We start from the raw sequence: 14156 nt of genomic DNA, 5'->3' as shown, positions 1-14156 counted from the left end.
GGACCCTGGGTGGCAACCAGGGTTCTGCCTTCTTTGTTGAACCTGAGGTCTTGGAGCTCTTCAGGGCTCCTCAAAGCTCCTGTTTCTCCCACCTCAGGGGCTCCCAGCCCCTTAGATCCAGGCTTGTGGAGAGCCAGGACTCTCAGCCCAGGCCACTCTTATAGGGACGGAAGGGGACCCACGTGCATGGAGAGCTGCCTCTGAGCTGAGCACAATGATAGAGACTCAAGTGACAGCAGCTGGGAACCCTATAAAGGTGGGGTTGGTGTTTTACAGTTTGAGGTTCCTGAGGGGCTCCTAAGGACCTCATGGAGATTAAGAAATGTGTCCGAGGTCCTAGCGGATAGTTAGCAAAGTATCTGGCCCCGGATTCTGGGCTCTCTTCCCACTGTGCTGTGCGAAGCATCCCAGCGTCCAGCGCCACCCGCTTCTCAGGTTGCCTTGTGGACCAGGAGACGTTTGCAGGTTACATGGGATGGGGATTACTTAATACGAATACTGATGCTAATATTAAAACTAAAAATAACAGAAGCTGGTTAGTCTAGTGTGGATTCTGCCTGCTCAATATAAAGATCTTTTCAAATCAAGGGTGTAAACCAGGATGATATTATCTGCCTACGTGGTACCACCCTCCTATCCATTTACTCTGGATCATGCCCGCGTCCCCTCCTGTTCATTTCTCTCACTCAGATTAGGTTATTTATGGTTAACTTGATGGCAGAGGCCTCAACTGTTTCATTCCCCTCTGTATCTGCAGTGCCCTGGCCAGCGCCCGGCACACAGTAGGTGCTCACTAAACCCTTGTTTGCGCTACAGCTTAGCCGTACGCTCCCTCGAGGCAGGGGGCTGCACACTCGCCATTGTTTCCCGGCACCAAGAATGGCGCCTGGCCCGCAGGAGGCGCTCGATAAATATTGAATGAATGAGGGAAATGAAAGTGAATAGACAAATACAGGGAAGCTGCGTGTTACAGTGGAAAGAGCACTCGCTCTGGTGTTGGGACGTGGCTCCTAGCCTTGCTGTGTGACCTTGAGCAATCCACTTTTCAGCTGACCCCCGTACTTCCCCATGTGGAATAAGACCCCTCTAGCGCCAGGCCTGGCCAGTGAGGCTCTGTGTCCATGAGGTGCATCAAGTTCTCAAAGGCAGAACTTCAGCTACTCAGAGGGGCTTGTCCGGGCTTCGCAGCTGGAGAGGGTTAGAAGTAAAACACTTCAGTTTCTCGCCTTTGGTTTTGTTTCTTAGATTATCCTTTCTTCTCTCTATATTGTGAAAAGGTGGTTGTTTTTCTTTCTGCCAAATGGATAGAGTGTATATTTTGGTGTGGAACATTCTTCATTGTTGCAGAATTAGCCTGCAGCCCTTTCTAAGAGCACAGGGATGCGTGACCCCCTCCTTGGTGGTGCTGGGGCTCCACCTTAGGACACAGGCTCGTAATGCATGTTTAATGCCTGGGCTCTGTTAGAAAAAGTAGGGCCAGGGAGTTACCCAATTAAAATTCATCCAGTTCGTGTGCCCAGAGGGCCTGTGTTCACACAAAAGACCTTACAATAGTCATGCTCATCATTTCCCTAGCACTGCCGTATCATCCACCATAAGCTGGGAGCCCCTGGACACAGCCATGTGGCAGCTGGTGGCATAAAGAATCCACTGCAGCCCTCCCACCCCTGGGGACCTGCCCTGCGATTGCAGGAAAGAGGAATAATGGCCACGATAATCATCCTGATGAGAATAATGATAGCAATCGCATCTCTCATCCAAGGAACACAGTATGGTCTCGTAATAGCGTTTAGTCCAACATTGCGGGAAGTAGTAGGGGGAAGCGTCCGGGCAGTAGACAAGATGCTCTCGTGACAGGAATGAGAAAGAAGCACGGGGTCTGGCTTTTGGAAGGTGCCTCTGTTGAGGGCCGTCTGAGGTCTTTTGTGGGCGCCCACTAATGCCTTCTTTTCCTCTTCTTTCTGCATCCAGCATGATCTACACTTTAGTGAGCTCTTAACTCAAAGACCACGCACATCCTCAGAGACTGGGATGGGAGAGGCCCGAGGCTGCGCAGTCCACTTCTGCTGGTGATGGGAGAAGGGACCAGTGTGGGGATGTGACAGACAGAGACGGGCAGACACTCTGAATCGGGAGCCGGAAGCATGCAGCAGCCAGCGGCCGAGTGCGCACGTGTTGTCACCCTGTGTGTCAGTCTTTGGCGTTCACACCCCACACTCGGGCTGTAGATCCCTTCTGAGCAGCGGGGGCACGAGGGGTGACGAAACGCGAAACCTCTTCTGAGCGAGAATTGCGGCTTCCTGAATCCAGTTTATTGAATGGCTCCCTGAAGTTCACACTGCGTTCCTGGGCCGTGGGCGTGGAGGCTGGATGGCTGGCAGGTGCCTGCTAAGGAACAGCGTGACCCAGGGTCAAGGCTGTATCTGTGGGACTGATTGAAGTCCTCAAGGACGTCACCGGCTACCTGAGACTCTCAGTGTTTCTTCCAAGCCCTGGCCACGCCCTTCACTTCAATGGGAGGGGCCTGGAAGGTGTGCAGACTTGCCTTGGGCTATAACCAGCCCTGAGCCTGCAGGGGTGTCTATTTTCCTGCTGTGCTTTGTAAGAGCCCAGCTTAGGATGTTAGTGACATCACAAGCTGAATTTGGGACAGTACGTTGGTAAAGAGTTATGGCCAAAGTCAGGGCTTGGGGGTGGTGAGATGGGAAGCAGGGAATCAGGAAAAAATGATTTTTTAAAACACTGATGACATGTTCAAGGTGTTATTTCTTCACCACCACAAACTGTATTATTCTGTTGTCATCCCAAACTATCACAGAGTCGCTGAAGGCAAATCAATTGGTCAACACTAGTCAAAGCTACTGACTTTTAAGGCTCCCAAAACAATTCTGAGGCCAGAAAAAGCTGGAGTGGCAGCTCTGTACTGTGGGCATCCGGCAGCCGAGAAGTGAGACGACATAATTACAGCTTCATTTATGATGCTGCATCATTCGTGCTGTTCGGTTCAACACAAGGACATTAGCTCATTTAGAATTTTCCATTCGACATTCTCTCCTTTTTGGGTAGGAGTTGTACTCGGGGGTTGTAAATAATGACAAGGCTGAGATTTTTATTTTGTTTAAATTGGGCACCATGATTCTGACCTTATTCCCCAAACGTCCCTTCTTTTCTTCTGTCTGACATACACAGGCTATTTATACATATACCAGCTTCCACCTGAAGTCCGTGACTCAGGTTGATGAACGGTGTTTGTGTAACACATGCGCTGTGTTTAAAACGCAGCGACCGCTTGAGTGTCTCGCCTACCTGGCTGTCTCATTTAAACGCATTACAGGCTGGCTTCATCTCCATATGGATGGTAAACTGGTAGGTAGACAAAGAGAAGTTTCCAAAAAGCATTTTCCTTCTAAAACTTCTACCGAAAACAAAATGTAGGCTTCTGCTCTGAGGTTGAAGGTATGGAACCGGAGGATTCAAGGCAATATTTTGGGGAGCAGGCTTCCCCTTGGCCAATACCCACCGTCCTGGCCGAGTAACTGTGTTTGTGGTGGAGAGTTTCTTTTAGGGCTGGTTGGCTCCGTCTTTGACTCCATTCCTGAGACAACCAGCCACCTTCATCCAGAGAAGCCAGCTCTGGGTTCCAGGCTGCAGGCGGCAAATCTAACCCCACCGCCATCTTGAAAATGCAACTGAAGTCGGAGGGTAAACGGTCCATGTTACTTCTCACCACGGAGCTGTTGTTTGTTTTCATACTTTGCCTCCTTCCAAAAAGATTTGAAGTGGCTTATAATAGCAGGCACAAGTATGCAAAGACTGTTAAAATGGAAATAGGAAATCCAAACTTAAAAAGGAGGACACAGAGATACTGACTTCCTGAGGTACTCTATTTACTGGGGATTGAGCATTAAATTTGATATCATTTCTTTTAACAGTAAATAATAGCAATTCACATTTACACAGCGCTTTTCAGATTGCTTTTGTATCTCATTTGACTTTCCTCACCATCCTGTGAAGTTGATACTATTCTTTTTCTCATTTTCTAAGTGAGGAAGCTGAGGTTCAGAGAGGGTAAGTGACTTACCTATAGTCACACAGCAGTCCCAGACCTGCCTTTGAACCCAGATTGTCTGACCTTAAAAACCCCATGTTCTTCCGTTTTAAACAGAGCACACGTGTTACACAAACACCATTCATAGACCTGAGTCACAGACTTCATATGGAAGCTGGTACACTGAAGAGCTGACAAAGTAGCTTAGGGTTCTGCTAAGGTTTGATTAGCATTAACTTTTTGAGAGAAAGAGAGTATTTTAAAAAGAGAGTTATAGAGAAAGTATATCTTCCTTCAGGTGCTAGCCTCAGTCTTGCTTTATTGTGGGAGGTTCTTCTCTAAGGCGGTCCTCTAAAAGCTTTAAAGGTGTCAAGTGTCTCTTGGGCAGTTCTTATGTTTATGACAGAGAAACATCCAAATATTTCCCTCCCACGAGTTGTGACTGGGAGATCATTCCAGTGGTTGTTGGGAGTTTGAGCCAATTTTCAATTGCTGGGAGAAGCTAATTATGATGATAAGAATCAGAGTAATACGCACAGTTGGTGGAGCCGTGTTATGTACCAGGATTTATGCCAGGACCTCTTCCAACTCTCACACTGATCCTACAAGGCAGGTTGCATATTCTCACCCCCAATTTACAGGTCAGAAAAACAGGGAGGCTCGGGACGGATGAGTCTTCCCTGGGTGAATCAGCCAGACCAGAGCTCGAGGCTACAAATAAATGGCCAAATAATAACAATAGCTAAAATTGAGGTGTTACGCATTATTCTATATGTTTTGTGTGCTTTTGTCTGATCCTCATAACAATACCATGACGTCGATATTATCTCCGCTTTATAGATGAAGAAAGTCCCGGAATATGAGTTACTTGCAGAGACCCAGAGCTAGTAAGGGGTGCGTATATAGCTACAGCTGGAATTTAACCCCAGGTCTGCCTCTTCACACATAAATTTTTCCTTCTTGGATATCTTTGTTGCTCACTGTTTGTCCCACAGAAATGACCGAAGGGAGGAAGGGGAGTGAAGCAGGAGATACAGCACCCTGGATAAATCACGAAGTGAATATTACCCTTGGGTGATGGAGAGCTCATCCTACCAAGCATGTATGTGGGCATCAAGGAAGGGGGGGCACACACATTATGTGAGGGTGGCACTGATGGTCTGGTTCCCATTGCCTTAGGGAGGCAGGGTGGATAGGCTTGGCATGACTGTGCCCAAAGGGTCAGAGCGGAATCGGGGGGCGGGGAACTAAATTTACTTTTCACGTCATTAATGAAGTGAACGATGGTACCCACTGCTCTGACTTGCCGTAAAGATTAAATGAGTTCACATTTGCAGAGAACTTAGAAGAGCGCCCTCACATGGTAAGCACTGACTCTTTGTAGTAGGTGAACCTTCCTCGCTATCCTTATTCTGCCCGGTGCCCACCCAGGGCAAGGTCCTCTGTTGGGAGGGAAGTCACCTGGCCATGTGGGAAGGGAGTGAAGACCCTGGACCCTGCTACCCTCCTCATGTTTTCATCTGTAGTGTCCTGAGTGGAGGTCATGCTGGGACATGACACCTCTTTTCAATGCCATGTTCTCTGGCCAATCATGATAACAACTGCTGTTGAGTACTCGCCCTATGCCAGGTGCTGTACAAAGCACTTGACGTGCAAGGTCTCATTTAATCCCCACAGCGATGCTGTGAGGTAGGCACTCTTCCTGTCTCCAATGTATAGTTGAAAAACTAAAGCTTATAGAGGTTAAACAAATGAGCAAATGTCACAATTCCTAGGAAGTCATGGAGCCTAGACTCCAGCCGAAGTCTAGCCTTGACTATTTGTTCCTTCCTGTAAGGGAGGGCAATGGGATGTGAGAAAGAGGAGAAAAGGGGACAGAGAAGGGAGAACAGGAGGGGCACTGCCGGGAAGTGTGGGTTTGCTCACCTCACAGGTTTCACAGCCAGCAAGTCCCCGTAAATGACTTGGTAATCAGAAGCATTTGTGCTATGGGATCTTGTACAAGTTTCTTCAACTTTCTGAGACTCAGCTTTCCCATCTGTAAAGTGGGAGGTAATAATACCTCCATTTGAGTGAGGTTGTGATAAAGTGATTATGTACATAGAGTTTGTACAGAGAGCCTGTCTCGTACTGGATGCTCAGTAGATCTTGGTCCTTAGAGCTCTGTCTACTCCCCCTCCCTTCACAGAGTTGAAGGGATGATTATGTCGCATAAAATGGTAAAACGCTTCTCGTAGTAGCACATGGCAAGATTCAATGAATCTTAGCTTCCTTCCTCCCCTCCCTCCATCCTGGGGGCGGACATGGGTAACAGAGCTCAGCCCTCTCAAGCAAATCTCCCCTCTGCTTCCTATTTTTAGGCTTGGTAATTGCACCAATGTTGAATAAAATTGTCACGGTTATGACAGTTTTGTTCTCCTACGTAAGAGAGAATGCAGCCAACAAAATGCTTTGACAACAATTAATTGCACTCAGGCTGTGTCATTGCACAGATCCATTTCATAACCTTCTCTTTTCCTGGACTTGGGCTGCTCTATTCCAAACCGTGCTCTGGTAAATGAAGTTTAGATCTCAAGGCTGCCTCTGCTGCCGAGGCTTAGGCAGAAGGCTGTCATCACTGTAGGTGTTCGAGGAGGCATCTTGGAACGTGCCCCGTGACTTGCCTCATCCAGGCAGAGGGAAGCGTGAGCCGAGCAGAAAAGTGATTCTTCAGGACACAGCCAGGCGTTTCTAGGGAAAGATGGGAAAGGTTTTTGCTTCATTCGGCCCACATTTTCTTCCTCCTCAGCTAGTAGTGTGCTCAAGCTGGCTCATACAGGCTTAGGAGAGCCAATCATTAAATTTTGCTAAATGGAATTTTTGCACAATGGTTGTTAAACACAGCTATTATTAAAACCGGTTATGTAAGCTTACAATTATATTAATTAAATTAAAACAAAGGTAACATATAGTCGAAAGTCATCACCTCCTAATTATTTTATTACGTTTTGCTGTGATCTGTGCTCTTGAGGCTATGTCTATCGTATCTACGGTAGAAACTCTGTATCACAGTGCTCTACTGTGCACCTCCTCCCATCTTTATGTTCAGTGGTGTCCCATTAATAGCTTGAAATCGGCCATGCTGGGAGTATTTACACCACAGAAAATGGCAAATGCTACAGATGAGACCCCTCCCTCTCCTTTACCCTCCCCTTCTGGTGCTAGTTGTTAAACATTCACTAGTACACCTTGTTCACATTTACCAGTAAACACTGTTCCCAGCTCTGGCACACTGTCGGGCTACACTGGGAGCCAGTGACCAGAGTGGCACCTGGGACCAGTACCCCTGAAGGCTTGGGCACCAGAACCCACTGTTCACCACCCTGAAGGAGCCACTGCCATCGTGGCCAGAACTGCCACCCACCCACAGCAGTGATGCCAGCAGTACTGCCACTTAAGCTCTTTTTGTCCCCTAGAGGTGATAGAAAAGGAAACTTTCAGTTTTGTGCACTGTAGGCCATGAGGGCTTGGGCTTGGAGATGATATAAGTGCAGCACACTCTGCTGAGCGTGAACCTACTGATATACTTTGACCCTAGACTCACTACCCTTGAATTAACTTGGGGACCATCATTCTTGCTGTAGGATGGGTCTCTTCCCAGGAGGCTTCCAGGGTCCCCATGCAGCCAGGCCCATGCCTCTAGTCTGGATGCTGGGGGAATACAGACTGCACTCTGCTATGTTCCCACCTCCTAATGTGGTCTAAGGATGAGTAAGATAAGCCTGTAAGGGGCCTGGTGCTGTGCTTTTGCACACAATATAAACTCAGGAACCCTTGCTCTGCTCCTCCTTTCTCTGCTCGGCTTTACAGGCTGTTCACGGTATGGGTGGCCCCTCCCAGCCAGCCTACAGGGACCATTCTTCTGCATGCGCTCTCTCCTCCAAAAGCCAGTCTCCTGGTTGGGCCCCTGGTACCTCAGGGGACAGACACACAGCTTTTGGTTTAGAGACCCAACAGTCGGAGGTTGTTTTGTTTCCTGGAATGACTACCTCATGGCCAGGGAGAGAGACTGAAATGCCATGGCAGTGTTTCTGTTCAAATGTCGTAACAGGGGTCTGAGTCGTAAACCCCATCTGTCCTTTTCAGAAATGCTTAGCACATGAGAAAAGCAACATCATCTTTCTGGTAGGAATAACTTCTGACATTTTAGAGCAGGAGAAGTAGGGAAAAGGAGAAATCAGTTAAATACCAGTCCCCACATTAAATTATAAAGGAGCACATCCATCAGGCCCCCATGCCTGGGATAGTCTGTCTTGAATGCATCAATGAAAGCAGCAGGGTAGCACTAGAGGCTTCTGGGGAAATGTTGTTGGTTAGTGGCATCAGAGGACGGGTCTTGTGATGCTGTTCTTATTTTTCCAAATTGAGAGTGAGTTTGATGTTGAGGAAACTTTCTAGACTCTACAAGGTACAGAGATCCCTCTCAGTGGGATGCAGACCACAGCATAATTTAATGCCTGGCAGATGGGCCAGATCCCCAAGGGACCGCTCGGAACTCTGCACCCTGGGCAACCAGTCTTTAAAATTAGCGGTTCTTTGTATTAATCAATATTTCATGATTAGATTCAAATAACTATTCCACAAGATCTAGCCCTTACCTAACATGGTTACAAGTGCAGTGGAAAACTTAGCAGGAAAGACCCAAAAGCAGCTCTAGCTAAAATAAGAAAAATGAGGCCTGATCGCATTCTTCATTTGAGACACGAGCCATCTGGGTCTGGGTTACTGGGGACCCCCACTGCACATTTCAGCCTTACAGTTTGGGGGAGCCCAGCCCCAGCCAGACACACATGTTCAGTGCCAGTTGGATTATAATACTTTCTAGGGAGCTAAACAGAGGGAACCCAAGGGTGCTGGTTCATGGCTTAGCAGCAGCCTGCAAAGTGGAAGGTTGTCCTGAAAGGGGTGCTGTGGGGCTTTGCACTTGACCCTGTCCTGTTTGACATTTATTTTCAGTAACCTTCACGTGAAGGCAACAGATCAACTCTGGGATGAGTGGGTCCAGAGCAGGGCATCTAGAATCCATTTCACAGGACTAGGCAGAGAAGCTTCAAGAAGACTGCGCAGGGTGCTTCTGCACATGGTCCTGAGCTCAGGGGTCAGCAGCGTGGCTCTGCACCAGGAGCTCTGGTCTGAAGGGCTGGTGTGAGGCCTCTGCCCATGACTCCCTGTGAGCAAGTGAAACTAGATGAAGCACAAAGGGAAAGAAAAAAGGGGCTCTGAGAATCATGGGGACCTTGGGAAGCTAGAAATAAGAGAAGTTAGAAGAGCTGCTATACATGAAAGAAGAGGTGAAGCAAATGCTTACCTGACTCAAGGGTTTACCCTGTATGGGACGCGCTGTGCTTCATGGACTTGGGTGACTATTTCCTTTCCCATGTTTAGCCGTGTGGATGACAGGGTCTTGGTGCTCCGGCTGGGTGTCAGGCCTGTGCCTCTGAGGTGGTAGAGCCGGGTTCAGGACATTGGTCGACCAGAGACCTCCCAGCCTTACATAATACCAAATGGCAAAAGCTCTCCCAGAGATCTCCATCTCAATGCTAAGACCCAGCTCCACTCAACAACCAGCAAGCTACAGTGCTGGACAACCTATGCCAAACAACTAGCAAGACAGGAACACGACCCCACCCATTAGCAGAGAGGCTGCCTAAAATCATAATAAGGTCACAGACACCCCAAAACACAACACCGGATGTGGTCCTGCCACCAGAAAGAAAAGATCCAGCTTCATCCACCAGAACAGGGGCACCAGTCCCCTCCACCAGGAAGCCTAGGCAACCCACTGAACCAACCTTAGCCACTGGGGACAGACACCAAAAACAACGGGAACTACGAACCTGCAGCCTGCAAAAAGGAGACCCCAAACACAGTAAGTTAAGCAAAATGAGAAGACAGATAAACACACAGCAGATGAAGGAGCAAGATAAAAAACCCCCAGACCTAACAAATGAGGAGGAAATAGGCAGTCTACCTGAAAAAGAATTCACAGTAATGATAGTAAAGATGATCCAAAATCTTGGAAATAGAATGGAGAAAATACAAGAAATGTTTAACAAGGACCTAGAAGAACTAAAGAGCTAACAAACAATGAAGAACAACACAAGAAATGAAATTAAAAATTCTCTAGAAGGAGCCAATAGCAGAATAACTGGAGCAGAAGAACGGATAAGTGACCTGGAAGATAAAATAGTGGAAATATCTACCACAGAGCAGAATAAAGAAAAAAGAATGAAAGGAATTGAGGACAATCTCAGAGGCCTCTGGGACAACATTAAACACACCAACATTCAAATTACAGTGGTCCCAGAAGGAGAAGAGAATAAAAAAAGGCACTGAGAAAATATTTGAAGAGATTATAGTTGAAAACTTCCCTAATATGGGTAAGGAAATAGTCAATCAGGTCCAGGAAGCGCAGAGAGTCCCATACAAGATAAATCCAAGGAGAAACACGCCAAGACACATATTAATCAAACTATCAAAAATTAAATGCAAAGGAAAAATATTAAAAACAGCAAGAGAAAAGCAACAAATAACATACAATGGAATCCCCATAAGGTCAACAGCTGATCTTTCAACAGAAACTCTGCAAGCCAGAAGAGACTGGCAGGACATATTTAAAGTGATGAAAGAGAAAAACCTACAACGAAGATTACTCTACTCAGCAAGGATCTCATTCAGATTTGACGGAGGAATTAAAACTTTTACAGACAAGCAAAAGCTAAGAGAATTCAGCACCACCAAACCAGCTTTACAACAGATGCTAAAGGAACTTCTCTAGGCAGGAAACACAAGAGAAGGAAGGGACTTACAATAACACACCCAAAACAATTAAGAAAATGGTAATAGGAACATACATATCAATAACTACCTTAAATGTAAATGGTTTAATGCTCCGGTCAAAAGACATAGACTGGCTGAATGGATACAAAAACAAGACCCGTACATATGCTGTCTACAAGAGACCCACTTCAGGCCTAGGGACACATACAGACTGAAAGTGAGGGGATGGAAAAAGATATTCCATGCAAATGGAAATCAAAAGAAAGCTGGAGTAGCAATTCTCATATCAGACAAAATAGACTTTAAAATAAAGACTATTACAAGAGACAAAGAAGGACACTACCTAACGATCAAGGGATCAATCTAAGAAGAAGATATAACAATTGTAAATATTTATGCACTCAACATGGGTGCATATGGCAAATGCAATACATAATACATAAGGCAAATGCTAACAGCCATAAAAGGGGAAATCAACAGTAACACAAACATAGTAGGGGACTTTAACACCCAACTTTCACCAATGGACAGATCATCCAAAATGAAAATAGATGAGGAAACACAAGCTTTAAATGACACATTAAACAAGATGGACTTAACTGATATTTATTGGGCATTCAATACAAAAAAAACAGAATACACTTTCTCTCAAGTGCTCATGGAACATTCTCCAGGATAGATCATACCCTGGGTCACAAGTCAAGCCTTGGTAAATTTAAGAAAATGGAAATCATATCAAATATCTTTTCAGACCACCACGCTATGAGACTAGATATCAATTACAGGAAAAAAACCTGTAAAAAATACAAACTCATGGAGGCTACACAATACACTACTAACTAACCAAGAGATCACTGAAGAAATCAAAGAGAAAATCAAAAAATACCTAGAAACAAATGACAATGAAAACACGACGACCCAAAAACTATGGGATGCAGCAAAAACAGTTCTAAGAGGGAAGTTTATAGCAATACAATCCTACCTTAAGAAACAAGAAACATCTCAAATAAACAACTTAACCTTATACCTAAAGCAATTAGAGAAAGAAGAACAAAAAACCCCAAAGTTAGCAGAAGGAAAGAAATCATAAGGATCAGATCAGAAATAAATGAAAAGAAATGAAGGAAATGATAGCCAAGATCAATAAAACTAAAATCTGGTTCTTTGAGAAGATAAACAAAATTGATAAACCATTAGCCAGACTCATCAAGAAAAAAAGGGAGAAGACTCAAATCAGTAGAATTAGAAATGAAAAAGGAGAAGTAACAACTGACTCTGCAGAAATACAAAGGATCATGAGAGATTGCTACAAGAAACTCTATGCCAATAAAATGGACAACTTGGAAGAAATGGACAAATTCTTAGAAAAGCACAACCTTCCAAGACTGAACCAGGAAGAAATAGAAAACATAAATAGACCAATCACAAGCACTGAAATTGAGACTGTGATTAAAAATCTTCCAACAAACAAAAGCCCAGGACCAGATGGCTTCACAGGTAAATTCTATCAAACATTTAGAGAAGAGCTAACACCTATCCTTCTCAAACTCTTCCAAACTATAGCAGAGAGGGCAACACTCCCCAGCTCATTCTATGGGGCCACCATCACCCTGATACCAAAACCAGACGAAGATACCACAAAAAAAGAAAACTATAGGCCAATATCACTGATGAACATAAATGCAAAAATCCTCAACAAAATACTAGCAAATAGAATCCAACAGCACATTAAAAGGATCATACACAATGATCAAGTGGGGTTTATCCCAGGGATGCAAGGATTCTTCAATATACGCAAAACAATCAATGTGATAAACCATATTAACAAATTGAAGGAGAAAAACCATATGATCATCTCAATACATGCAAAAAAAGCTTTTGACAAAATTCGACACCCATTTATGATAAAAACCCTCCAGAAAGTAGGCATAGAGGGAACTTACCATAACATAATAAAGGCCACATATGACAAACCCACAGCCAACATTGTTCTCAATGGTGAGAAACTGAAACCATTTCCTCTAACATCAGGAACAAGACAAAGTCATCCACTCTCACCACTATTATTCAACATAGTTTTGGAAGTTTTAGCCACAGCAAACAGAGAAGAAAAAGAAATAAAAGGAATCCAAATCAGAAAAGAAGTAAAGCTGTCACTGTTTGCAGATGACGTGATACTATATACAGAGAATCCTAAAGATGCTACCAGAAAACTAATAGAGCTAATCAATGAATTTGGTAAAGTAGCAGGATACAAAATTAATGCACAGAAATCTCTTGCATTCCTATTCACTAATGATGAAAAATCTAAAAGAGAAATTAAGGAAACACTCCCATTTACCACTGCAACAAAAAGAATAAAATACCTAGGAACCAACCTACCTAAGGAGACAAAAGACCTGTATGCAGAGAACTATAAGACACTGATGAAAGAAATTAAAGATGGTGCAAACAGATGGAGAGATATATCATGTTCTCAGCTTGGAAGAATTAATATTGTGAAAATGACTATACTACCCAAAGCAATCTACAGATTCAATGCAATCCCTATCAAACTACCAGTCGGATTTTTCACAGAACTATAAAAAGAAATTTCACAATGTGTGTGGAAAAACAAAAGACCCCAAGTAGCCAAAGCAATCTTGAGAAAGAAAAACAGAGCTGGAGGAATCAGGCTCCTGGACTTCAGACTATACTACAAAGCTACAGTAATCAAGACAGTATGGTACTGGAACAAAAACAGAAATATAGATCAGTGGAACAGGATAGAAAGCCCAGAGATAAACCCACACACACATTGTCACATTATTTTTGATAAAGAAGGCAAGCATATACAATGGAGAAAAGACAGCCTCTCAATAGGTGGTGCTGGGAAAACTGGACAGCTACATGTAAAGAATGAAATTAGAACACTCCCTAACACCATACACAAAAATAAACTCAAAATGGATTAAAGACCTAAATGTAAGGCCAGAACTATAAAACTCTTAGAGGAAAACATAGGCAGAACACTCTATGACATATATCACAGCAAGATCCTTTTTGACCCACCTCCTAGAGAAATGGAAATAAAAACAAAAATAAACAAGTGGGACCTAATGAAACTTAAAAGCTTTTGCACAGCAAAGGAAACCATAAACAAGATGAAAGGACAGCCCTCAGAATGGGAGAAAATATTTGCAAATGAAGCAACTGGCAAAGGATTAATCTCCAAGATTTACAAGCCACTAACGCTGCTCAGTATCATAAAACAAACAACCCAATCCAAAAATGGACAGAAGCCTAACTA

General features: G+C 44.6%; 1 protein-coding gene across 5 annotated transcripts in view; it reads left to right on the top strand.

The window, feature by feature from the left end:
* Positions 1-4796, top strand: part of CNIH3 (cornichon family AMPA receptor auxiliary protein 3) — a 282654-nt gene extending 277858 nt beyond the window's left edge. For all 5 annotated transcript variants that reach the window (XM_049705909.1, XM_033430406.2, XM_049705911.1 and 2 more), the window contains one exon: positions 1972-4796. In XM_049705909.1, coding sequence (XP_049561866.1) covers positions 1972-1999 — 28 coding nt within the window. In that variant the 3' untranslated portion in view covers positions 2000-4796. The remainder of the gene's footprint in view (positions 1-1971) is intronic.
* The last annotated feature ends 9360 nt before the right edge of the window (positions 4797-14156 follow it).

The sequence above is a fragment of the Orcinus orca genome, chromosome 1, assembly GCF_937001465.1.
Source record: "Orcinus orca chromosome 1, mOrcOrc1.1, whole genome shotgun sequence".
Lineage (NCBI taxonomy): Eukaryota > Metazoa > Chordata > Mammalia > Artiodactyla > Delphinidae > Orcinus > Orcinus orca.
The sequence above is the reverse complement of the archived record's forward strand: the minus strand, read 5'-3'. Positions and strand labels throughout refer to the sequence as shown.